At 56.4% G+C, this 24,041-nt stretch overlaps 5 protein-coding genes across 5 annotated transcripts in view; all 5 read left to right on the forward strand.

Moving 5' to 3' along the window:
- The window catches only part of LMJF_35_4200 (hypothetical protein), a gene marked incomplete at both ends in the record, with an annotated part of 1,998 nt that extends 639 nt beyond the window's left edge, over positions 1-1,359 (forward strand). Inside the window, one exon of the mRNA XM_003722769.1 lies at positions 1-1,359. This exon is cut by the window's left edge and continues 639 nt beyond it. Coding sequence (XP_003722817.1) covers positions 1-1,359 — 1,359 coding nt within the window.
- A 4,273-nt stretch (positions 1,360-5,632) lies between these two features.
- Positions 5,633-7,738, forward strand: LMJF_35_4210 (hypothetical protein; the record flags this gene model as incomplete). The annotated part of the gene is made up of 1 exon (XM_003722770.1): positions 5,633-7,738. The coding sequence occupies one exon, from the start codon at positions 5,633-5,635 to the stop codon at positions 7,736-7,738; it is 2,106 nt and encodes a 701-aa protein (XP_003722818.1).
- Positions 7,739-10,984: 3,246 nt separating this feature from the next.
- LMJF_35_4220 (hypothetical protein) lies at positions 10,985-12,793 on the forward strand (the record flags this gene model as incomplete). The annotated part of the gene is made up of 1 exon (XM_003722771.1): positions 10,985-12,793. The coding sequence occupies one exon, from the start codon at positions 10,985-10,987 to the stop codon at positions 12,791-12,793; it is 1,809 nt and encodes a 602-aa protein (XP_003722819.1).
- Positions 12,794-17,248: 4,455 nt separating this feature from the next.
- LMJF_35_4230 (conserved hypothetical protein) lies at positions 17,249-20,281 on the forward strand (the record flags this gene model as incomplete). Its single annotated transcript, XM_003722772.1, has 1 exon — positions 17,249-20,281. One exon carries the CDS (start codon positions 17,249-17,251, stop codon positions 20,279-20,281), a length of 3,033 nt encoding a protein of 1,010 aa, XP_003722820.1.
- Positions 20,282-22,515: 2,234 nt separating this feature from the next.
- Positions 22,516-23,412, forward strand: LMJF_35_4240 (conserved hypothetical protein; the record flags this gene model as incomplete). Its single annotated transcript, XM_003722773.1, has 1 exon — positions 22,516-23,412. The coding sequence occupies one exon, from the start codon at positions 22,516-22,518 to the stop codon at positions 23,410-23,412; it is 897 nt and encodes a 298-aa protein (XP_003722821.1).
- Between the last annotated feature and the right edge of the window lie 629 nt (positions 23,413-24,041).

Here is a 24,041-nt window from a genome sequence, read left to right on the forward strand (position 1 = left end):
CAGAAGAACATATGGGCGGTTTCCCAGGTCCTCGTGCCGCATTGCTACGCCGTAACGCGCTGTGACGAGGCGACAGCCAAGGCTGGGGTGGAGGCCTGTGTTCGCTGCGAAGGGACTGAGGGGCAGGGGACAGAGGGCGCATTTCCAACGTGGCCGGGGACGCCGCCAGCCTCTCTTCCGCCGGCGTACCGTCTTGCGCGCAGCGTGAACGACTACGGGAAAGAGGCTGGTGAGGATAAAACAAGCCGCATTATTGGTGAGCTTGATGGTGTGATCTATGATGCCTCCGCCCGCCAGGTTTTGTTGGTGCTGGAGGCAAAGCAGAACATTGATGTATGCAAGGCATTCAAGCAGAAGGAACGCCTGTACAACGCGCTGGATGCTACAAGGAAGACGTTGTCGCAGGCGTCTCAGGGGGCGGCGCTGACGGCTGTCCAGCTGTCGGCCGAAAATGAGACCAATACGGCAACTACCACTGCCGCAGGTCGGAACGCGACCCCCGCTGCAGAAGCCGCATGCGCAGCCTCAACTAAGCTGCACACCGATCCGGTGGTGCTTCGCTTTTTCGTGACTCCGACACCAGCTGCGGAAGCAGCACGCGAAAACTTCTCCGTGAATGGATGCTCGCTGGTGACCGGTGTGGGCGCCGAGCCCGCTGCGAACTTCCAAGACATGCGGAATTCTGGTGACATGGCCTCGGCGGCTGCGCCACCCGTTCGCTCAAAGGCAGCTGCAGCTCGCCTCGCGACTGCTGGTAACCCCTTTTTCACACAAGACAACTTTGCCGCCTTCTTTGGGGCAACTGCGAGTGCGGTGCAAGGTGATTCCACGGCACCGTCTCCGACTCCAACGAGAAGCGATAGCATGACGCCTCGACATTTGGGACGAGATCAGCGATGGATTTATCTAACCTCCTTGTCCACGGGGAACTCCCCTGGTGCGAGAACCACAGTGCCTGCACCTGGTGGTACCATACACATGGTTGAGCTGACGCTTGTCAAGACTGCGTGCAACTTTGTCGCTGAAGCATACGACAGCTACTTCCAAATAAGCACGCTTCCACCGACTGCGACGCCGGCTCTGCAGTCTCTCGTGTCAGCTATGCGGGTGTGTTCTGCTTACGCGCCCGAAACAGAGCCAATGGCTCTTTTTCATCTCTTTCTTGAGCTGCCCCCGCAGGAGTGCATCAGCGCCCGTGCAGAGACAGCGGCGGTGAGCCGGTCGGATCCTTGCGAGTATGTCCTTCATCTGTTCCGCCATGACGTCCGGTGCAAAGACGGCGCAGCAGCTCTCGAGCAGGTATGGCTGCGAGAGAACTTCATTGATGGCCTTGTTTTGTCCGAGCACTCCTTCATCTGAGCGGTCGACACTGTCGTCAAACAACTGGCTCGCCAACGGAAGGATGTGCAGTCGTTCTGCGACGTACTGCACGCGTTGATGCAGCAGTACTGAGTGCGCAATCTGGTGATGATTGTCGGTGACGCGGCAGCGTGTGTGTGAAAAGGTGATCCGTACATCTCTGTGTGTATGGGTGTGTGCAAATGGGTGGTCCGTGCAAATGACTCTATGTGACCTAGTAGTGACTGCCCCTCACCCCCCTCACCAAAGCTGAACAGAAGAAGTAAAAAGAAAACCGTTACTGTGCTAGAGAGCGCTAGCTGTCTTCGCCCCTACACGTCTGTCTCCACCTTTTTTAACTGCTCTTGGCTGAGCGTCTTTCGTATGTGTGTTGGAGAAGGACTCCGCATGCTCCGAGTCGCTATTCTGTGCGATGTCTGTGTTGTTATCGTTTATTTTCTCCAAGGTGCCAACCGGGGTAGAAAGCCGAAGCCAAGAGGCGATGGGAGGAGAGGGATGGGTGAGTCACTACAGTGACCGCTCCATAAGTGGGCGGGTGCAGACGTGACGTACGTACTCCGTCCCACAGCACCCCTCGGGAGGGCGGCATGCACGAAAGCACTCATGTGCGCTTTCATGCACGCAGCTGAGCTTATGACCTCTCGTGTTCACGTGAGCCCGCATGCAAGTGAAACGTGTTGTGCGCTCTTATGTGTGGGCGCATGGCGTGGGACGTGTATGTCAGCCATCGGATGCCATTCCAGTGCTTCTCCCCCCATCGGCCGTCTGATAGAGCGCCCGTTTGGCACGGATCGGCTGCTTGCCGCTCCTAACCTTTCCCTTCCGCGCTTCTTCAAGTTTGAAGTGCTGCGATCTTCTCTCTGCTGACTTCTCTCCACTCCTATGCTCTTTCTTCCCTTCTGCTCTTTTGCCCCCTTCAATGAGCTGCTGTCTAACCGACAGGCACGCACACGCACACACACACGCTCGCGTATTCCTCTACTGGACAGCGGAGCGGTCAAGCAGAGCTTGAGTAGGATATCTCCCTTTTTTCATTGTATCATTGCCCATTCTTCCCTCCCTTTTTGAACGTTTTTTTTTTACTGCTGCTTTTGTCTTGCGTGTGCGCGTGCGTCCCGCCGCAGTCCTGTTGGTGCGACGCACCATCTCTCCTTTTTTTTTCCACCGAAGTCTCTCCCGGACGCGCGCACACACTTGTTGTACGATCTCTGAGCGAGAGGGGACATCGCCGTGTTGGTCCGCGTCTTTTTCGGGGCGGCACATTCTCAGCTGCACCGAAAAGAAAAACATCCGGACAGCGACAGTGGCGTTGTGCTGGGTTTCTGTGTGTGGGCTGTTTGTCCACCTCGTCGTCTTGTCTGTGCATCAAGGCATCTGGCAGCACTTTCCCTTCTTCGCACGCAGGCCTTGCTTGAACACAGGTCGGGCGTCGCGCTGAACCGACGGCAGTCGGCTCTGACCGAGATCTGTTGATGCTGCTTATTCTGGTTGTGAGCGGAAGAGCGAGACTCCTTTGAAAGGCAGGCACAGAGCTCCTTCAACTCCAGCTTAGCACTGGCAGATACACACACACACACACACATATCCAGTAGAGGTGGGCTTTTTACCATCTTGGTTCTTTTTTGTTTCCTCTCTCCTTCGGTTGTGTGTATGCCGCATTATTCGATAGTCCCCAAAAGGAAACTCACTCCAGTGAACGTGGTGCGGCGCTTCGTTCTTGCCTCCTTTTTGTTTCGTGACCTGCTATGTGTAAGGTGGCACGCGTTCTGTGTGCTTGCCGATTCCCAACTGTCTTGTCGTCGACCTCGCTCTGTTCGGCGTTTAGCACTCCTTCTCCTTGTGTTTCTCTCTCCTTAGTGTGAGCGGAACCGGTGTGGTGTGTGTTTCGGATTGGTGTTTCTTCTTTTTTTTTGGTACGTTGCTGTAGGTGTGTGTCCTTGCCTTGTGTAGTTGTGTGTTTCACACGTCTCACCTGTTAATTTTCGTTCCATTCTCTTCCCCCTCCCCTGTTTGCGTTTTTGCTTCTAGCCATACCCTCATCTCACGCCTTCATCGTCTGCCCCTTCCCCGCCTGCTCGCCTCCATCTTCTGCATCCTCTTTTTTGTTTCATATCTCTGACACCCATCCGTCGCCATTTCTGTATCTCATTGCTACTCTGCTTCTGGCTGCTTTCTTTTGTTTCCCTGTGGTAACTTACTCTCCAAACACCCGCGAAGTTCAACCCGAGGACACATACGCGCACCCGGAGGGAGACACTTGTAGAGCTAAACGGGGGCACTGCCTTTTCCCACGCTTCACACCCTCTTCAGCACACGGCCCAATCGATATTTCAAACAGGAGCGTACACGCAGACAACACGAGGACACGAAACGTTTACAGCATTCTATTCCTGTGCCCGTTCTTTTTCTTCGTTAAGGTGCACGACTCTTTCACCCCTCTCTGTGTGACTATACCCATATATATATATAGGCACACCGATATCGGTACACATGGATGTATATGTGTGTACATTGTCGACTTCTTCGTTTTCCCCCTGTTGGCATCGTTTCCTCCACCACAACTAGCTTGCAACCGCCACTGCTTCTTCGTGTGCAAACTCGTTGTCGTCTTTGTTACGGCACGCCGTTTGTTTTTCCGCCTGTGGTAGCGTTCTCTTTTTTTTTTCGTTGCTCTTGGCGTCGCATACGGACTTCTCCCTTCTGTTTTCTTTGTGTTTGCGCGCGCGGTTGTGTGTCTCCTGCCGGGTATTCTTATCCTTCTCATACGGGGCTCGTCGTCTTCCCCCCTCCTCCCTTGTTTGTCCGTCCTGTCACGTATAGCCGCATAAGCCGTTGATTCCTTCTTCGGTGTACCAAAGGCTTTGTCCATTCTCGACCGGATTGTTTTGTTTGTCTGTGTTTGTTTCTACTCCTTCACGTGTCTTGTCCGCCTTTGCTTGCACCCGTTCTTCGTTTTTATTCTCTTCGTGTATCTGACGTGTTACCATCGTGGAACAAGAGAGATTCAGAGCATATATACACCAAGAGCGAAACAGCGCGCATCGACGAGAGTACACGGGACGTGCGCGGAGAGCTCACGGCGCATCTTTTCTTTGCCTGCATTCGTCTCCTCTCTGCTTCCGTCTCTCTCCCGTTGTTTGTCACCCGCTTTGTTTTTTTCCGTCTGGTGGATAAGGTGCGCCACGCGCGCTCCCACGTTTCTCGATTGTGTACGTTTTCTCTGCGGTGTGGTGTGCATCTCCAGCGTTTTTTTTTTTGTTTCTTCGCTTGTTTCTTTCACCCAACGGATCTGCGCACAAGGATACCTGTTTGAACGACCGCGATAGTTTTGAACCACAGGGCACTCGCGCGAGGCATGACAGAAAAGTATCCCCCCTCTCGTCAATCTGCCGTCGCCTTCGTTTTTCACGCTTTCTCTCTTCTCACAGCGTCTTCTGTGCTTGCCAACTCTGCCTGTCGTGTGTGGCGGAACAACAGTACAACAACGGCACTGACGTCTCCATCTCTCTCTCTCTCTCTCTCTTACTGTATGTCGTACTCGAATTCCTCACCTCACGTGCAGTTTAGCACCCTTCCCAATTCCCGTGTTACCCGCGACTTCTCTGTGTATCTGCAGTCGTGTCTGCTTTCCTATTCTTAAAAGGTCTCTTTCTCTTTCCCATCTCTCATCCTTTCACCTTGGCTCTCCGAAGGGATCGAAGCCACGCCTTCAATTTTTTCACTGTTGACTGAAAGAGCGCTCCGTTATTCTTTTTTTCTGTGTTGTTGCTCGTGCCGTTTTTCGGCGGACGTGCGCGCGCACATTTTCTTCTAGCTTGCGTTGGGCTTTCCTCTTCGCGTGCGTGGGAGTGTGTGCACCTCTCTCCCTTGGCCACCGAGGGAAGGCAGACGAGGGTAGTCTGTCGCTGCGACTCGACTCTCCCTTTGTGGCTTCTCGTTCTCTCACTGATTCATTCGCCCTTTAGCTTCCTCTCGCGCCGTTTCCGTGTACTTCTTTTATGTTTTGAGGTTGCTGTTGCTTCTCTCTCGTCACCTGCATCTGTTCTGTCTCCCAGACGAAGTCTTGCCTCTCCACCCACATCAAGTTCGACTTTCTCTCTCTCTCTCTCTCTCTCTCTCTGTGGCTGTCATCACGTTGCTTGTTTTTTTTTTCTCGTTTTCTTTCTTGAGAATTTGCTCGCTCTGCTTAAGTTTTCCCTGCTCCTTCATCATTTTTTCATCGACGCCATCCATATCCCGTCGGTCTTGGCCGACTGCTCTCACATACACGCCAATGAGTACGCCGTCCATCTGCAAGAGCGCCACCTCCATTGCCGACAGTCTTGACGGTGAGGAGTTTCTGGCTGCTAGCCCCTTTCACCCGGGCAATGCGGATCTCCGCTCCATGGTGCAGGACTCTCCACGGACGAGCTTTCAGCCGCGCTTTGCGCGCATCGATTCGATGGATTACCGGGGTCAAAGCATCGTTGAGCACGTGAACAATACGGCGCCGACCAGCTGCGTATCGTCGCGTATGCCGCAGAGGTCGCATCCGCGGAAGCCCGTAGCGCCAAACTGGCGTGCCGAGGCGGCGACCAACACATTGCCACCGCATTCTGACCATACGCGGCCGAGGGACAAACCGCGCTCTGGCTTCGGGCTTGACACTCGCGACCTAAGGGCGGAGTACTCGAGTGCGCCGGCGCGGCCTAAGTGCGCCACTTCATCTGTCCCAGTCCTGCCCTCAACGGCGGCGAAGGTGGCGGCTGCCGGAAGCTCTTGTCAGGCGCTGAAGACCTCTAAAAGCAGCTCACAGACCGCTTCCGGGTCGGAGCGCACTCTCAGCAGCGGTGGCGTTTCGGATCTGCCCTTGACCTCGCCATTCTCATGCAGCGACAGCGCCAAGGACGTGCAAGAGGAACATACGGCAAGTCTTTGTGGAACCTCGAAGAGGAGTACCAACGGCAGCGAATCTAGGGAAGCCACGCTGCGGAACCATCCACTGCGCCGGAGTGCCGGCGCCACTGCAACAGCGTCCGTAGACGCACCCGGCAGCGACATCGCCGTTCACATGCGCCCTGAATGTGAAGACGTGGACCTCATCCACAGCGACGATGCTCGCCTTACCGGCGCCCCTCGACGGGGGACGGTACCAGCTCCTACCACCGGTGCAAAACTGACTCCGACGTTGTCCAATGCGTTGTCGCCGCACTCATCATCACCGGTAACAAGAGCCCCCTCAGCACCTTCGCCAATCTCGAGGTTTCGTTCTGTGCTGGTGGAGAGCCGCAGCAGCCTTGGCGTTGCCGCGTCATCTCCGTGGCGGACTTCCCCAGAAAAGGGCACTGCAACAGAGAGAAGTGGCGCCTCCGTGCAGTTAGTCGCAGCTGGTGCCGCCAGCCTGGCCGCCGTATCGCCTGTGTCGCCGAAGCACGTCTCCCCCATGCCGCCGTCGAACTTGCAGACAGCGGAGAGCGACGCCAGTGCTGGCTCAGCACCGTTGCGCCAAAACGTCAGCAAACACCGTCACTCGATGCGGCTGCTGCCGCAGTGCTCCACGGACGTGCACACCACCGAAAAAAGTGACGCCGCAGCAGTTTCCATTCCCGTGGTGTCGAAGGCGCTGCGCCGTAATAGCACCTCTCCATTGCAGACCGTTGTCGCAACGTCTTCAGTAGCGCCGGATTCGGCAAAAGTGACGCGTTCGTCCGACGGCGGTCCATCTGAAATCGCTAGGGTGCCACGGCTATCTGCTAAGATGCACTCTCTGAAGGTGAACGCACCGCGACCCGCACCTGATCGGCAGCTGCGCGTGGCACCTTTGCAGATGGCTGCGCGCAAAACTCTGGAGCGTATCCCAGCGCGCGTTGCGCTGACCAAGGGTCCCGAGCAGCGGGGTGCCCAAACGCCCCGGGACAACCCACATCAAGAGCACCGTTCGCGGATCGATCTTGTGGAGGGCCGCGAAACGGTTTCCGTAAAGACCAGCACGTCGCAGAAGTCAGGCTCGCTGCGGAACGTCGGCGTGGTCGACGTCAGCAACTCAAAGCAGCGCATCTACTACTGCACACCGTCGCTCGGTGATGAGATCATGCCGAACTTCGCCAGGGACGCTGCCGACCTGCACCTCAAGGTGAACCGGCCAAGCATTTTCACCTCGGCCATTCGCACAACAGTGAAGGGGTCTGGAAAGCTGAGAGACGCCAAAGTTGCCCCTCTTGCTCATCTGCAACCGCTGCCGAACCTTTCTTCGCGGCGACCGTCGAAGGATAGTGCGTCCCCGGTGTCTTTGACCCCGCCGCGCGCGGATTTAGCCACCGCACCCCCGTCACCGCAGCCGTACTCATTGGTTGGATCGCCTTTGCGCTCCGATTCTCACTCGGCGCAGGCACCGTTATAACCAAGCGGCGGGTACCGCTGCTCGTCGCGGTCGCCTCCAAGCAACGTGTCAAAGAGGAGTACTACGCCGGTCGAGCCGCTCGAACCGAAGCACCCCTTCGTCTCCCACAGCCGTCACCCGTGCTAAAGAAACCCGCACATGTTGGAGTGCCTTTGAAGTGCTCCGTTTTCTCACCATTATGCCGCTCCCCTTCATGCAGTGAGTTTTTTTAATGCACAGAGTTCAACGGTGTCCTTTTCTGAAAGCTGGGTGCTCGCTGCTTCAAACCGAGGTATCACTGCGATGGCAGCAGCTCCCTCCCGTTAACTCACGCGTATTCCTCATCACTTTGGGATAAAGACGGCGCGTCAGGAGGCGCCGGCGTGCGAAGTCGAAGCACAGGATCAATACGCGTGCACACACACAGACACACAAACATACGGATAGGGAGATGCGGACCTTGTTCCACAAGACGGAAAGGCTTAGGTAGTCGGCGAAGTCTTTGCGTTACGTCGATCTCTACCACTGTTGCGTTTATTTTTTCGTTCTGTCTTGAGAGCGGGGAGGGGGGAAGGGATTCTTCGATTCCTTTTCTCGCACTCACTGTGATGTGTATGTGTGTTTTGTGCACAATCTGTAAATGGCGCTTGCGTCCTCCCGAGCGAGTGCACTTGCCCCGCGACAACTCTGGTCAGCTTCTCCCTTTCCCTCAGTTCTGTGACGGTGTCATTTTCCTTGTGTGTTCTTGCAGGCTATGCGAATGCGCCGTACGCTCTCTCTCTCTCTCTGCGTGCGCTTGTGTTTCTCGTTCTTCTCTCCTTCTCTCGTGATGGGGATTGGCCATGGTTTGAAACTGTGTTGCTCTTGTTTCTCTGACATCCTTATTCGTATGTTCTCGCTACCTGTTACTCGCGGTGACTTCTCTCCTGTCACCATGGACAGGAAAAGCATTGTTTTCGGATACCACAAAGATGCATGCCGGCCGGCACATCTTTTAGCTGTATCCCTCATCGAGAACAGACAGGGCAGCCTTTTTCGCTCCGTCCCTGCGCGAGTGTTTTCCGCGACGTATCCTTGGAAGACAGATGGCCATCGCAACCTGTGATCGACTGTTCGGCAAGCGTTCCCTGCTATTCCGCTGGTGCTCTGCGTTGATGGGAGGAATCCGCACACTTGTGATGCCTCCTTCTCTCACAACTTCCTACCTCACTTTTCCTTTCCTTTCTACCTTGCCTTGTTGTGTGCTCATTGGTGCTGTTGTGCGTAATCAACACGAGCGTATCGCGGTATTTTTTTTATATTTGGAACACGTTTGTCCATATGTATACATATATATATATATAACACACACACGCATATATATATATATATATACATATGTTATTATTATTATTATGGCGCGTATCCGTTTGGCGCACCCGCATCCCCACAGTACATGCAAGCAGACATCGTTCCCATTTGTGCCCCCCCCTTCCTTTTATCCCTGGGTGCAACTAACCTAACCGGTAGCGCACCTGTTCACTGGCTCAAATCCATGCGGCTTGTAGCTGGGGAACCTCAAATTCCCTCTCTCTTTTCGTCCTCTCTACACTGTCTGTTTCTCCGCGGCGATCTCGCTTGTTGTGGTGCACCTTAGACGGCCACACGTATGCCCCCCTCCCTCCCTCTCCCACCCTCCTCGTCCCTCACCTGAGGCGCTTCCCACCGCATAACCCTCTTGGGTGCTTGCACCTCTTCTACGTAAAGCAGAAAGGTAACAAAAGGAAAGGAACGGCCACCCCCGGAACCACGGCAAAGGAATCAAATCACCCACAGAAACACACAGGAAAGGCCTTGAATTCGACACGCATTTTACAGCCTCTGCGCGTACCTTCTCCCTCTCCCCACTCAGGAGTACCACGGCACAGAGAAAACGAAACTGACATAGAGACCTCCAGAGGGATCACATCTAATCCAGCGTCGCACAACGGTGAGGCATACATACGCGCCCACGAGCGCTGCCGGCACTCCTCATCTCCCTTGCTATTGTACGTGCGTTTGCGCTCCACCTCTCTCAGACCTCTTTTATCGACTTGGTCTAAATCACCACCTTGTTTTGTCGTTGCCACTGATGCTACTGCTGCTTCGCTGTCCTTCTACCTATTTCTGTGGGCTCCGTCTCCGTTTGCGTTGAGCCTTCCTCTTCGTTCCATCTTATCTTTTTTCTTCCCAGCACGTGATTCTTTTTGTTCGTTTTTCCCCCCTTTTTTCATTTCGGTTCTCTGTTGTCTCAGTTGGTTATGTGTCTCCTCCTCCTTTCTCCTTTGCCCCTTCCCTCTTTCCATCCATCCATCCCCTCGTCGGATCTCGGTGTCTGTCTGTCAGCCTCTCTCATAATTTGTCTATTTCAGAGGTGAAGCACGCGAACCGATACACACACCGTAGCAGTGACCTTTCGCTTTGCACATAGACGCTCACCCCCCCCCTCCCCGCACACCTCCACCGCTTCCTAGCCGACACTTGCGTGTTCGAAACTTGTGTGCGCGTACTCTTTTCCTCCTCTCTAATTTTGTGCATTCCTTCCGAGCGAGGTGCGCGTCTCTCAAGTCTCCGACGCCTTCTGTCTGTGTGGACCTCCTCCCTCCCTCCCTCCCTCCCTTCACCCGCCCTTTCGTCTTTCTCGTCATTTTCGCCATTGGTGCTTTCCATGTGTGGCTTCCCACTCTCTTCTTGGTTTGGTCTGCTCTTTACGGTTCTTTTTTTGTTTTGCGCCCCCCCCTCCTGCATACTTTATCACTTCCCTTCATCCATCCAGTTCCCCTCTCTTCTTCCCATTCCCCTCCCCCCTCCCCCCCACCTATTCATTCCTACCTCACACGTGCCGGCTCTCCTCCGTCCCCTGTCCCCCCTCCCTCTTCTGCGGTATATCCCTTTTTTTTGTTATTGACCCTCTTCTTCCTCTCCCCTCAGCTGCTCCCCATCTCTTTCGCTCTCTTTCTCTCTGCGTGCGTGACCGCCTTGTTCTTTGTTGCCTTCCCCACACAACCTCCCGCCCTCCACTCGCATCTGTACTTCGATCTCATTTGTCGTTCCGTTTTTCCCCCGCCGCCGTCTTTTCGGCTGCGCTGCTCGTCACAACGTTCCCTCGCCTTCCTTGCGGAGTCTGTGCATCCTCGCTTTCTGTTTTGTTTTTCGTCTTATCGCATGCAGAATTTATTGGCGGTGCAACGTTTTTTTTTTCGCTCTTGTTCTTTCGCGGTGATCTATCTGCTTTAGCTGCGCGTCACCATGGCGGATTTCCCCGAATGGAACTCTGGCGAGATCGTTGAGGAAGATGTTGGTGAATACCTGGACCCGCGCAGCGCTCTTGCAGCAAAGGTGCCACCCAAGATGCGCCGACAAGGACGCCTTCCTCCGAAGAAGGACACGACGCTCTCTGCGAGCCCTAAGGCAATCGTCGGCTTTGTTCCGATGATGGAGTGCGACGTTTTAGATGACGAATTCGCTGACAAGGGCCTTGGCGGTTTGCCTCTAGAGCTGTGCGTTGACAGTAGGCAATCGTCTAAGCTGTCGCCGCCCCATCATGCCGTGCCGCAGCCGAAGGGACTGCCCGCATCCGCGAATGGGTCAGAGGCGGCGCCGACGCAATTGGCTAGCCCATCATTGGCCATGCGCGTCCCACCATGCGCGGCGTCGGCGAGCGGCGTTTCTGCCGCCGATCGAGGCAGCAGAGCTGCCGCTGCTCCCCAGCGGCTCTCTTCCGCAGTGAGAGCATCCAGCGAAACTGGGCGGCCCAATGCTGCGCCACAGAACACCGATCCCAGCCGCCCTCCTCCGTCGAAGTTGCGGTCGATGTCCGGCGTACAAAGCATGAAATCTACGATGCCGCTGCCTGCTGGTCGCCCGAACGGGAGCAAACCTTCGAAGCCGAGCAAGCGCGTATTTAGGGTCTCTTCGTCAGGGGCGTCTGTGAGCAGCGCCGACGGTAGCACGACCTCTGAGTGCGACAGCAGCATCCGGGAAGCTCCTCTACCTCTCTCAGCTCCTGCAGGCATGAGTCTGCCGGCCCTACAAGGCAAGGCTGCCCGTGCTAGGCCTGACACTCTTCGCAAGTCCTTCTCTGCTGAAACGCCGGCGCCACTGCAGGCCAAGATCCCATCGCACGCCTCGCTGTCTTCCAGAGCGTCGGGAGTACGCGGGCCACAGTCAATGCCGACAGATCGCGCCGTGTCGTGCGGCGTCCCTGCACCTGCTTCTTCTTCGCGGGTAGCGAACCCACATTCATCCTTGAAGGGACCTGTAAGCGGCAGCTACGCCGTTCGTAGTTCGAGGGTTGCACCGAGCGTGGCTGCTCCTGCTCCCACGGGCCCCACGAGAAGCAGCGCGGCATCGACGATTCGAACACACGCGACGCGCTCCTCGAGCATAACGCGGAGCACCTCTCAGCAACGCACCGTGCTGAATCTCAAGAGCGAGCCCGAACCATCGAGTGGCGACTACGCGTACGGCGGCTTCTTTGTATGTGAAAGAACCGTCGAACATCAGAGCAAGGACTCTCTCGCCGGAACACAGGTGCTCACCGCCGCCTCCAGTGCTGCCTCGTCGACCGACTACTCGGTTCTGCGAGGGACATACGACCCGTACGCGTACGGGCCGGGCACGACGGGGTCTTCGATAGCGGCGCCGCGCATCGGCTCTGCTCCGGGGTCTGCGATGAGTGAGCAGCGCGACACCACCGCTCGCTTACCTGTGCTGCCCGCCTTCAGCGGCCAACGGTCCAATGCCATGCTATCGGCATTACTACAGCACCCTCGACCCCCACGGCACGCAGCGTCTGCCGGTACCACGGCTTCCCGCACGCACTCCTTTTCTCACCAGGGACCCGTCTCCAAAGCTGCAATGACGGGCACAAAGGCACTGTTGGCGGCTTCCAGCCTCGCCGAGGGCAGTGAGGACGAAGAGGTCAAGGAGGAGGAGGAGGAGGAGAATAAAATGAGCGTCAGCAGCGACCGCCAGAACGCGGACAAGCACCGCAAAGCTGAGCCGCACAAAAAGCGGGAGGTGCGTCGACGCGGCACGGATTTCGACAAGATTTGAGTAGAGAGACCGCTTGGCTGTGGCCGCTGTCGCTCCTTTCACACATGCTTCTTACAACCTCCTTTTCGTTATTATTATTGTTTTCATTCTCAGCTGCCGTTCAGACGCGTTGTCGGGCTGTGCATTGCCTCTGTGTGCACGTGTGCCGTATGCCTGTGGGCGTGCGTTCGGTGCAGAGGGCGAAAACGATGCGAAGCACCGTTTGCTGCTCGCGTGTTCCCATGCACCGCATGCGCCCACTCGACGCGTGGCGCACGGGGGTGGAAAGGGGGAAAAGTGTATATGTCAAGCAAAACGAGAGGCTTGTACTGCGCTGTTCCGTTCTGCAGGCGCGGTGGGTGTGTGTGGCGGGTTTCATCTTAACGGCCTTTCTTCTTTTTCACCTCTCCTCCTCCCCCAAATCGCTTTGCAGATACGGATATGTGTATGCATATGTGTGTGTGTGCGCGTGCGGGCATCTCTATATATGTATATTTGGCTGTGTGGGGGACTTTGTTAGCGCATGTGAATTACATCCTTGTTGAATCGCTCGAAGGATCAACAAGATGCGCCTCTTTGTTTGACCTGTGTACGCTTCTCTTATCCCCACCCCTCTTTTTTATCTCCCTCATCTACTCTTCACATGATCGTCCTCTACCCGGGTATCTATGCGTATCTATTATGTGTTTGCTTTTCTTCCCGTCAACCTATCGTTGCCCACCTATATGCGCCCCTGCTTTCCTTGTTGTTGTCCCTTGCGTTTTGTTCTTGTGTGGGGCTGTGGGAGTGTTAGGGCCGTTTTTAACCTTCCGTGGCTTTGGTCGCCTCCTCTCCTTCATTTTCTCTGTTTGCTTCCCGTGTCGCTTAGTTGTGTTTGGTGCGTGTGTCTCTTCCATCGTCTGTCTCTCTGGGAATTATGTTTAGTGGCCGCGCAGGATATGCAAAGCAATCGAGTAGCCGCCAGGGTGCAGCAGGTGCTGTTTCACTTCACACAGGCCTCCGCTCATCCTCCGTATTTTTGCCTGTCGAGTTGACCTCATAGAATCCTCTCCACGTCTATTGGCGGGACGCAGTCCGCAGCTTTCTTCTCGTGTGCCGCGAATGGTATAATGGTCCTTTTTTCGCTTAACGGAGAGCCGGGCGCAGTCTTCTTTTCGTCTTGTTGTTTCGTCAAAGAAGCAGAGGCAGGTTGGTTAAAGGTGTCGCTCTCTCGTTGTCTCCCGTCTGACGTGATGCTTTCGTTCTATTTTTCCCTCTTCTGCGCTATCCAAGATCGAGGCACACTTGGTAGGGACAGAGCTCGGTGGGGTAGAGGCGAATCGAGCGGGTTCACGTCGGGCTGCGCTCTCGCTCTCTCTCTCTCCTTCGTTGACGTTTGCCGATGTGACTTCGCGTTCTCCCCCTCTCCCCTTTGGACTTCTTGGTGATGTCACACTGAATCTATTTTCTTTCCCTACGGCTTGTGCTTGCCGATTCACGTTGCCACTAAATTACAGTAGAGATGCATCAGTATAACCCCCATGTCGTTTTCCCAGTCTCCCTCTTCCCTTCCGCACATTTTTTTTTAGTTCTCGCCATCTCTTTTTTCTCTGTGTGCGTGCGTGTGTAGTAGTTGGTTGCGGCTGTGATTGTGAGATTTTCCACTTTTGCGATATTTGTGGCTTTCCTTGCGCATCTTTTCTACCGAGGCGCTCCGTCAAGCAACCCCTCCACCCCCTGCTTCCGTGTTCATGTCGACCCTTCGCCCATCCTTTGTGCCTCTCTCTTCTTCTGCTATGTCCTTCTTTCCTTTTAACGTGTCCTTTAGACACCTTGCTACATTCGGGTACACACTGGCGTATTCTTTTCCTCTTTTTTGTTGTGTGTGTTGCCTGTGTGCCTCTGTGCACGTACGACTGTCCCTTTTCTCTCCCTCAACACGAACTCCTCTTTTCATTCCACCCCCCCCCCCCCATTCCACCGTTTGCTCCTCCGCTCTTCCTCGCCCTCGTTTTCCGTTTCCATGTTGCCCCCTCCTCCCCTTCTCCCCCCACCCCCACCCCTATTTCAGCTGGCCCACAGGAAACGCAAACAGAAAGACAAGGCGGTGCTGCCGCGTTGTTGGTCTTGCTGCCTTCCTGTACCTCCTTTTGTGTGTGCGTGTGTCTGCTGCGGCATGATGTTCGGCTCACCACTGGGCGCACAGGAGCACACACACACACACATACATATACATATGCATATCGCAGGCTCCAATGTGCTGTCGCTCTCTCACATCTATTTCTGTGTCTGTTCAAACCCCAGTCCCCCCTGATGGCGGGGGACACTTCAGCGTGGCATCACAGGGTCCGGCGCCCCAGCCTTGCGTGGGATAGCCGAGCAGTCCACCCTATCCCTGTCCGTCCCGAACCGCTTCTGCTGGTGACAGGGCCACGCGCCCACCGAGGTGAGGGAGAGGGAAGCCCGTGCGATTTCGTCGCTACTGATGTCGGCGGTGAGGTCCTGGACGGCGTTGAGCTGGGGCCACCTGCGACTGCGCACACGTCTGCGCCATCCGTATGATTGGGCAGCGTGTCAGCGTGGCTGGAGCGCCTCGCTCGCCCGGCCCTCACATTGCCTTGCTCATGCGGGGATGCACCGGGTGGCGAACGGCAGAGTTGGAGCGGCCGTGAGGCGACCTGCGGAACGAGGGATGAGTGGATGCACAGCATGGGCGAGAGAGGCCGTGTGCCGATCACTGTGTTGGGGCATTACTGTAATGCGTGTGGGCAGCGCTGCGTCGCACCACGCGATGGGACCCGTGACAGGGCCACGGGGAGCGTAGGGTGGCGCTTGACCTCATGTTCTATGGCAGAGAATGGATACTGGCACAAGGAATAGTCTGCTTTTCTCAGTGCCTGTTGCACTCCTCTTTTCTACTGTGTGAGTTTATCGTTTTCTTCTATATGGCCTTTTGTGTTGTTGTTTGCCTTCATCTCATCATCGTTAGTGCGGGAGGTGATGCACCTTGTCGGTGGCGCTCCTCTATTTTTTTTTTCTCTGGTGTCGTTCGTTTGTCGTCATTCTTGTGTACCATGATCTTCGCATGGTAACGTTAATATTCTGTAGATGGATTTCCACATGAACGCGCGCATCCTGATCGGAAAGGCTCTTCTTTCTGGTGCTGCCTACTACTGTTTCCAGCATTATATATGGATACTCGTTTTCTGCTTAGATTGTGCGTTCTCCTTGCTCTTCTGTTTGTTTTTTCTTTTTTCAAATCTTCTGGCGCTGCTTAGCGCATCTCCGCGTGGACCCCATTCGCTCCTTTTCCCTGTGGTGAACCGTTTTTCTCGCGTGACTCTTTTCCTTCCCCCCTTTTTTCCCGATTGTTCTTCGATATTTCGCCGTTCTCTTTCCTCCGTGTTGCCTTTGAGCTTCGTGCCTGTCTAGGGTGGACTCTTTTTTTTTTCGGTAGGCGTGCGTGTTATCCGCACGCACGAGTGAGGAATGGGAATGTTCTCCTAGTGTGCTCTTTTTTTCTTTATCGCTCTGTTCCTGTTTTTTTTTTCCCCTACGCGTCCGCTATGCCGCAAGAATGAGCATCACTCATCCATGCCGAACTCCACAATCATATATCGGACGCGCTGTCTTTGGGGACTATGGCGATGATGATTTCACGCATCGGCTTCGGTTACGCTAGTAGGTGTGCACCTCTGTACGCGTGCGTGCATGAATCGGAGCTCCTCGGTGGGATTTCATTTCCGATGGCACCTCTATCTTACTTTATCATTGACACGCTCTCTCTCTTTCTCTCTCTGTGCGTCTGTAGCAGATGCTGCATGCAGCCATGCCGCTCTTTCCCACACACGCTAGTACGCGCGTGTTTTCCATTTTGCGGGAATGACAAGCAGCTGCCGCTTGCTGCTATGAATCCCACGTCCCCCTTTCTGAGCCTGCTTGGTTATACTCTGCCTTGATTTCCTGTCGATGCTCTGGCCTATTCTTTATTATTTTCAACTCTCGCTTTCTCCCCCTTTCCACTCCCTTCCTACCTCGACACAAGCTTCCGCCAGCACCACAGCTAACAATATTCCTCGTCACGCGCACCTGTGCGAGGGGCGCCTCTCACGTCTTTTCTCTTGGCCGCACTCATCCGTGCGACTGAGGCTTTTTGTTCGTTCTGACCTCTAGCAAACGGCAAGGGTGCGTCGCATCTTTGCTCTGCGGTTTCGTGTATCTCGGCGCGTCCTCTCGTTGGCATCGTTTTCTCTCCGGCTTCCGCATTCGCCCAGCACCCCTCTCTTTCGTCTTAGCCGCTGACCCGCGCGCGCACTATGCGAGGTCATAAATATGGACACTGACGCGCAGTCAGCTGTATTGCTTGCACCTCACTAACGCGCGTCGTTTTTCCCTGTCTGACCAAGCGCACGCTCTAGCACAGTTGTATCCTTATTCTGTCGCCCTTCTGCCGTTCTGGAACAAGCGCAGCAACAAATTGGAAGGGTCCACTCAGCAATGTCGCGCCCAACGTGGTCACACGGCGGCCGCATCCTCTTCAACGCGTCCCGCGTCTACTATGTGCCGGATGAGCCGTGTCTGCCACCGCTTCGATGGATGCCGGAGCGGCAGCGGTTTGAGTATCTGCGCAAGGATATCGAAGAGGACGTCTCGTTGCGTGCGTCGCTGGCGGAGCTTGCCGAGGCGTGCTCGCAGCTGTACCAGCTACAGCCGCTCCAGCAGCAGTTGCCAGCCGCGTCTCTGAACGGATACTTGCCTTGCGAGGCGCTCTACGGCGTCCTGCCCCTGGGCGAGGCAAGCAACTCCGCCCTGCTTTACGTCACAGAAAAGGAGTACGTGTGTACGCTGTGCGTGGGGGGCGCGGAGCACGACGTGTTCGCCGTGCGAGGACTGCAGTGGCTCTTTTTGCCGTGCGCCACGTCGGCCTTGTCGGGACGGCGACAGAGTGGCCGGCCTCTGCGGCATCATCGCGACTGCCTGCGAAGTGGAAACCGCAACGATGGCGGCGGTGGTGAGATGCTGGATGGTGCAAATGATGACGCTGAAAGCGGCATGTATGGGCGGCATCTCTGTAACTCCCCCAACAGCGACTCCACGAGCGAGACAGATGAAGAGGAGAACGACAACGCTGAGAACGGGTCGTCCGTGATGCAGCGCTTGCCCACAAAGACGCTGAACGAATATCTTGCTGTGCTGAACCGCTTTTGCGAGTCCATCAACATCGAGGACAGAGGTCAGCGTGCCCGTGCGGCAGCAGCTGCTGCCGCTAATGCACACACCAATGGCGGGGTGCAAGAGAGATCTTCGCAGCTGCCTGGGATTGTTGGCCCCGCCAACCGCTTCTCGTACTTGTATTACTCGCCGACACTGGACCTCAGCGCCGATCCCGTGCACCTCTTGGCCCTGATCACTCACAGCGCGCATCCGCACGTCGAAGACGGTGCTGCGTCGACTAGCGGTGGTGCGGTGAGTGACACCACAAACGGCTCGCTGTCGTCGAATACTAATCGAGAGAGCAGCGGCACGACGACCGAGTTCTCCGATCAGCCACGCCTCTCCAAGCGCGCGCTGCAGAGCGCAGCGAGCCATTTGTGGGGGGAGAGGCGTGCGGCCGCCCTTACACGCCAGTTGTACCAGTGGAATGGACCACTTATCGGTGACGCCTTTGCACTGCCGACCCTGGCGGTGCTAAGGGAAGAGCAGGTGAGGGGGCGTGCGGAGGCGAGCAAGGAACCGTCCGTCCTTGAAGAGTCGAGGCGCGAGCCGTGGAGGCGCGTCTGCGCCGATGAACTGCTTCGCGACGAGCTGGCGCAGTACCAGCAACGCGGCGGTCAGGGTGGCGGTGCCGTCTCTCTGCCTGCCGGCACGATGCCCGCCACATCCTTCTCGTCGTTGCCCCTTTACATCCCATCATACATTCGTGGCCTTGTCGCCCAGGCAGTGGCGCCCCCGTCCGCGCGCATGACGCTGGTGACTCGCATGTGCTGCCGCTGGGCCGGGACGCGGTACAACCGGCGCGGCCTCGAGCCCGGACACAGCGGCGTCGTAGCGAACATGGCGATGACGTCGCTTTGGGTGACACCGCAATCAGCGACGAGTGCCGCTCCTTCAATGGAGAAGAGCGAAGTTACCTCAGGCGCCAGAAGGTTTGCTGTGTACAGCATGCTTCGCGGCTCCGTCCCGCGGCGATGGGAACAGCCCGCAAACCTCTCGCTGAAGCCGACTATCAAGATCGCCCCGGTTGGCAATGCTGCCGAGGAGCTTGGTCGCCATGTGCGACTTCTGAAGCAGTGCCTGCCGCAGCTGCATGCCCTCTACTGCCTGGACACCATGTCTACCTCCGAGTTGGAGGAGCCGCTCTCTGAGGCCTTCGCCACCGCTGTCCGTCGCTACAACGAGGACCCGCCGAGTCCCTTCATGGCTGCCAAGAGTGGCACGTATCTCGCCACGTCAAGCGCAGGAGCGCCGGCAGAAGAGAAGGATGGCGCGGCTGCTGCCATGACGGCAGGCAATGGCGAAGATTTGGCCGGCGCATCTAACACTCCGACTCGTGACCCCATGGTGACACTGGTGAAGTATAACGTGCAGAGGGCTATGAAAACGCTGCCGTACGCTGGCATGATGCGCGAATGCATTGCCAAACTGGACAGTGAATCGGGCGGGGACACGTGGTTGGATTTCACCAAGGGCGAGGCGCACGCTCCGCGCGCTGGAGACGACAGGGCGTCCATGAGCGGAGGGGAGTCGACTTTGCACGACAGCAGCAGCCTGACAGGCACGGGGGCAGATGCTGGACACAGGGACGCTGCGCCGCGACTCTCGCTGACCCATGTCCAGTCAAGACTGGTGCGGGTGAACTGCCTAGACTGCCTGGACCGTACCAACCTAGTGCAGAGCTTTCTGTGCTGTGCGGCGCTGCCGCAGATGATTGAATACGTAGAAGGGAGATCACAAGGGCTGGACCAGCCGTCGACGTCTGCGGAGCGTCTGTCTCGGGGTGATGGCGACTTGGCACAGGTGTTCGACCGTCTTCGCCTGCTGCTCGTTGCGCAAGGCACGGCCGTCGCGCAGCTCTACGCCGGCACGAAGCCGCATTTCGTTCCCTACATGCTTAACGGGCATTACCATTGGTCGCATAAGGCGAGGGAGAGTGTGTTGGCGCTACTCCGGTGGTACCAACAGAACTTCTTTGACGGCGTGAAGCAGGATGGTGTGTCGCTGGTGACACGGCAGCACGATCCACAGGTGTTCAATGCCGATATCGAGAGCCCCTTCTCCCGCGATCTCAGCGGCATGAATCACCAGGTACTCTGCGGCGTCCTGCTTGGCGTCATGCCTTGCTTTTACAGTCTCCTCATGTGCGTGAGCGAGAGAGGGGGCTTCTCTTCCTTTGTCTTTCAGCTGCACTTTGGCATTTGCATGTGCTGGATTGCCTACCTCTCTGTGCTGTACAACAAGCTCATGCGCTATCGCGTGACATATACGAATCGCCCGCTGCTGCTATACACACGCCAGGCAGACTGGTGCTGAAAGACCTATGGCCCACAAGGAGAAGCAAGGGAGTGGCAAATGTGGTGAGGAGGAGGCACAGGGCGCTTTCTGTTGTTGTTTGTGCTTTTGCGCTGTGGTCGCTGGCCTTTTGGCGGTCAAGAGAGAAGACGCGCGCTCTTGCGCGAGGTGCCACATATCTGTGTATGTGCTTGTGTGTGCGCGCCGCTGCTGCGACGGTGACCCTGTTAAAAAGAGCGGCTTTTTGTCTGTTTCATCTGTTTTCGCCCCCTCATATTAGCTTCTCACTTCCATCATCTTCCGACATTCACGCAGGTCCTTGCGCAGGGTTAGGGGAGGGCGGAGGAGGAGGAGAGAGGCAGCAGCGGGTCGAGTGGAATAGTGCATCTTTGTCGTGTGTGTGTGTGTGTGGACTGCGGTTGTTGCTGTGCGCTATCAAGTGACGTTGTGCATGCCGTTTCGTGTTCGCGTGTGTGTGCCTCTTGGTGTGCTTCGCATATCCGCACCTACACACAGCGTGTAAGCGGCTCCATGCACTTGCTTCTAGCCGACTTTCACTACCGTTCATCTGTTTCGCTGAACTGCCTACTCATCACCCGTGCCTCCTCTTCGGTCTTTCCGTTAACCGGTGAGGATGGCGGTGGCTGGAGGAAGAGAGGCGAGGCTGCCCGAGTCAGCACTTCTCACTTATCTCTCCCCATTTGTTTTCTCGCCTTCTGGTTGCATCGGCTTTGCCGTTTTGCCGGGGAGTGCACTGTCTTTTCCTACCCAGTCGCAAGATCAGAAGAAAATGAATCGAGTGAATAGTCGCCCTCGTGGAGGGACGCGCTTGGCGCGCAAACACCACCTATACCTCCTAAACTCCATGCAACTTCTCCGCGTCATGCGCCCTGACTGTGATGCCAGGCACGGCTGCCGTCTTCGGACACACGAGCAGAATGACCAAAGCGGATGCTGATACTTGTTGGTACAGTCGGCACATGTTCGGAAACGGCATGGCGGCACAACAGTCATTGATAAGACCATCCGGTATCAAGGCGAGCTGCTCAACCCGCACTCCCCTCCCTCCCCCCCCACACACACACACTCCGTGCCGCTGGTCACTTCTCTACTCTCTCTCTCTCTCTTCACCACATGATCTGGTGCGTTTCTTTTTTGCCTTTTCTGCTGGATTTTCCCCTGGCACACCCCGCCCTATCGCCTCTGCGTATGCCTCCGTACCTTTGCTAACTGAACCGTCAGTTAAGCAAGAGAAGGTTTGAAGGAACTGACTGCCGTGTTTTCGCTCACCTTCCCCCCGCTCTCTGCTCCGCAACGTCTGTGTGTGTCTCCGTGTCCCCCCCCCCTCTCTGTTCCTATTCTAACGCGTGCTAGGGCTTATAACTCCCGCAGAAAGATCTGTCACGAGCAGTAGTTGACTTTCTCCCCCCCCCCGACTGCGTCAGAAGGAAAGCCACAAAGGGCCCTCGCTCACCCGCACGCCCATTCAGGGACTAGAGAGGGCGGCATCCGCTCCTTCGGTTCCAAGTACGTCCCTACTCCACACACAAACACACACACACACACATAGAGGGAGTAAAAAGACCGAGGGGTGTAGGCAACGGAGTGTAAGAGTTGGCCTTCGCACTTTGCGCATTTTGCTTACCCCCCCCCCTCCTCTTCCTCCTCCTCCTCCTCTTTTATTCCTACCGCCCCTTTCACTCCCCCTTCCCAACTCCCTCTCTCCCCCACTCATCCATTCTCTTTGTTGGTTTGCTCGATTTTGCTCGTGTGTGTTCGTCGTCGTCGTCGCTCGCTCTCGTCTCTCGTCTCTCGTCTCTCTTGGGTGTGCGTGTGCTGGTGCCTGCTGTCCTGTGCTCCTTTTGTGCCGTTTTCGTTTTCTCGCCTTTACAGCTGACGCTGCCGCCTCGTCTTTGTTTTTTTTGCCAGTGAGGGGGGCCTTCTTGTTTTTTTCGTATATCCCTGTTTCGGCCACACTTTCTCCCTCTTCACTCCCCTCTTTTCCTCCCGCCTCTCACGCCGTTACACTCTACTTCATCGTGTGTGTGTGTGTGTGTGTGTGTGTGTGTGTGTGTCTGTGCGTGGCTCTCCATACGCTCCTGCGCTGGGTGCTTCTCTTCAAGTGGTTTTCTCTGCCTCTGCAACATCAGCATTGTTACGCACTTTTCTCCCCCACCGTGCAAGGCGCTCCTCTACGGTTCTCTATTCCTTCATTTCCTACACCTGTCTCCTCGTCTTTGCTGTTGTCTGTCGCGATGCCGCGCGTGTTCGCCAGGCCCTGCGTGACGTTGAGCGCATTCCAGATGAAGCCATACAGCACGATGGAGTGCGGCGCAGAGCGTCAGACACATGACATGCTGCGACACACTGTAGAGCGACTGTGGCACCCGTTCACACAGGGCCATCGAGGTGCAGATCTCAACATCTACCGCTTTCGCGAGAACCTCGCAGGCCTTTGCTGCCCTGGTAACATCTTCACCTGCCAGGTAAACGGCATTGTGGGTGGCACTCGGGTGCTGGAAGACTTTTTCGCCACGCTGCTAAGCGGGTTTGACATTGTTCACACATCTGTCGAGGGCTCACGTGGGAAGCCACTGTCGAATCCGGCTGACATATGCAACTACACGGGATACTATGTGCTGGCTCACACTCGCCCTTTTCTGGGGTGGAAGCCGTCGGCGACGTCGCTACGCAGCACAGGGCCCACTTCCGCACTACCGGAGACAACTACCCGTAGCAATGTCCAGTACGAATTCAATGGCGCGACACCAGAGACGGCGTCGCGTTCGGCATTCCTGCTCAACGACTTCGATGGGGTCGAGGCCGCTGAGACGACGGCGACGGTTGACAGTGAACCCGAAGCATCGTCGAAAATCTCCACGCTGGTCGTGCCATTCACCACGTATGTGGAGGGGTTGGTTGATCACAGTCGCCTCTCGCATCTCGTCTTGCGGACGCCCGTCATGGAGCTGCTGCGAACTCGCCCCACGTGCCCGGAGGCGGTGCAGAAGTGCCTTGAGAGTCGTGAGGCGCTCAAGATCTTCGCGACGCTGCGCCGCGCCGGTGTAAAGCCGGAGCTGATCACTGCCACGACGCTCCTGAGTGCCTCAAAGCGAGACCCGGCGTGGATGTCGGCCCTTGGCATCCTGTAGCCCTGGGGGTGAGAGTGAGAGGGAGATACAATCCGTGCTGCGAGAGCTTCCCATCCCATGGACACGGAGGGCACGGCCGAAGGCGCAGGGGCGCTTTCCGGCCCACTCGCTTTCACCCCAAGCGTGAAATGAAAAGGAAACAACCGCTGAATTCGAGTGCGACGGTGAGCTTGTTCGTGTGTAGGGGCGACGTGCATCCTCTGAAAATCAAGATCTTGCTTCCACACGTGCGGCGGTGCTGGCGGCAACTATTTCTTGATGCCTTTCGGGCTGCACCAGCTCTCACACAGGAATCGTTGTTGTCGCACGAGTCGTTTTTCTTTTCAGCCTCCATGTACCGGCCCCCTCGTGCTGCACTGTCTTCCTCCCGTCGGGTGTCCGTGGCTGCCTCTCACACCCTCTGTGCCTCCTCAGAAGGACGCGCTGTGGTCTCTTTGTGCGCAGGCACATGCCTATGTATGGGCCCCTTCCGCTCGGCACGCCCAGTCCTGTGAAGGACTTGCGGGTCGAGGGGAAGGTGAAATGCCCCCCTGCTGCCAGAGACTCATGGCAGCGTCCCGCCTGTCGCGGCGCACATGCGGGCAGGCCGTCCAGGCACCCACCCCTCCGTGGCATCGACGGGAGCAGAA

The sequence above is a fragment of the Leishmania major genome, chromosome 35 (genome assembly GCF_000002725.2).
Source record: "Leishmania major strain Friedlin complete genome, chromosome 35".
Classification (NCBI taxonomy): Eukaryota; Euglenozoa; class Kinetoplastea; order Trypanosomatida; family Trypanosomatidae; genus Leishmania; species Leishmania major.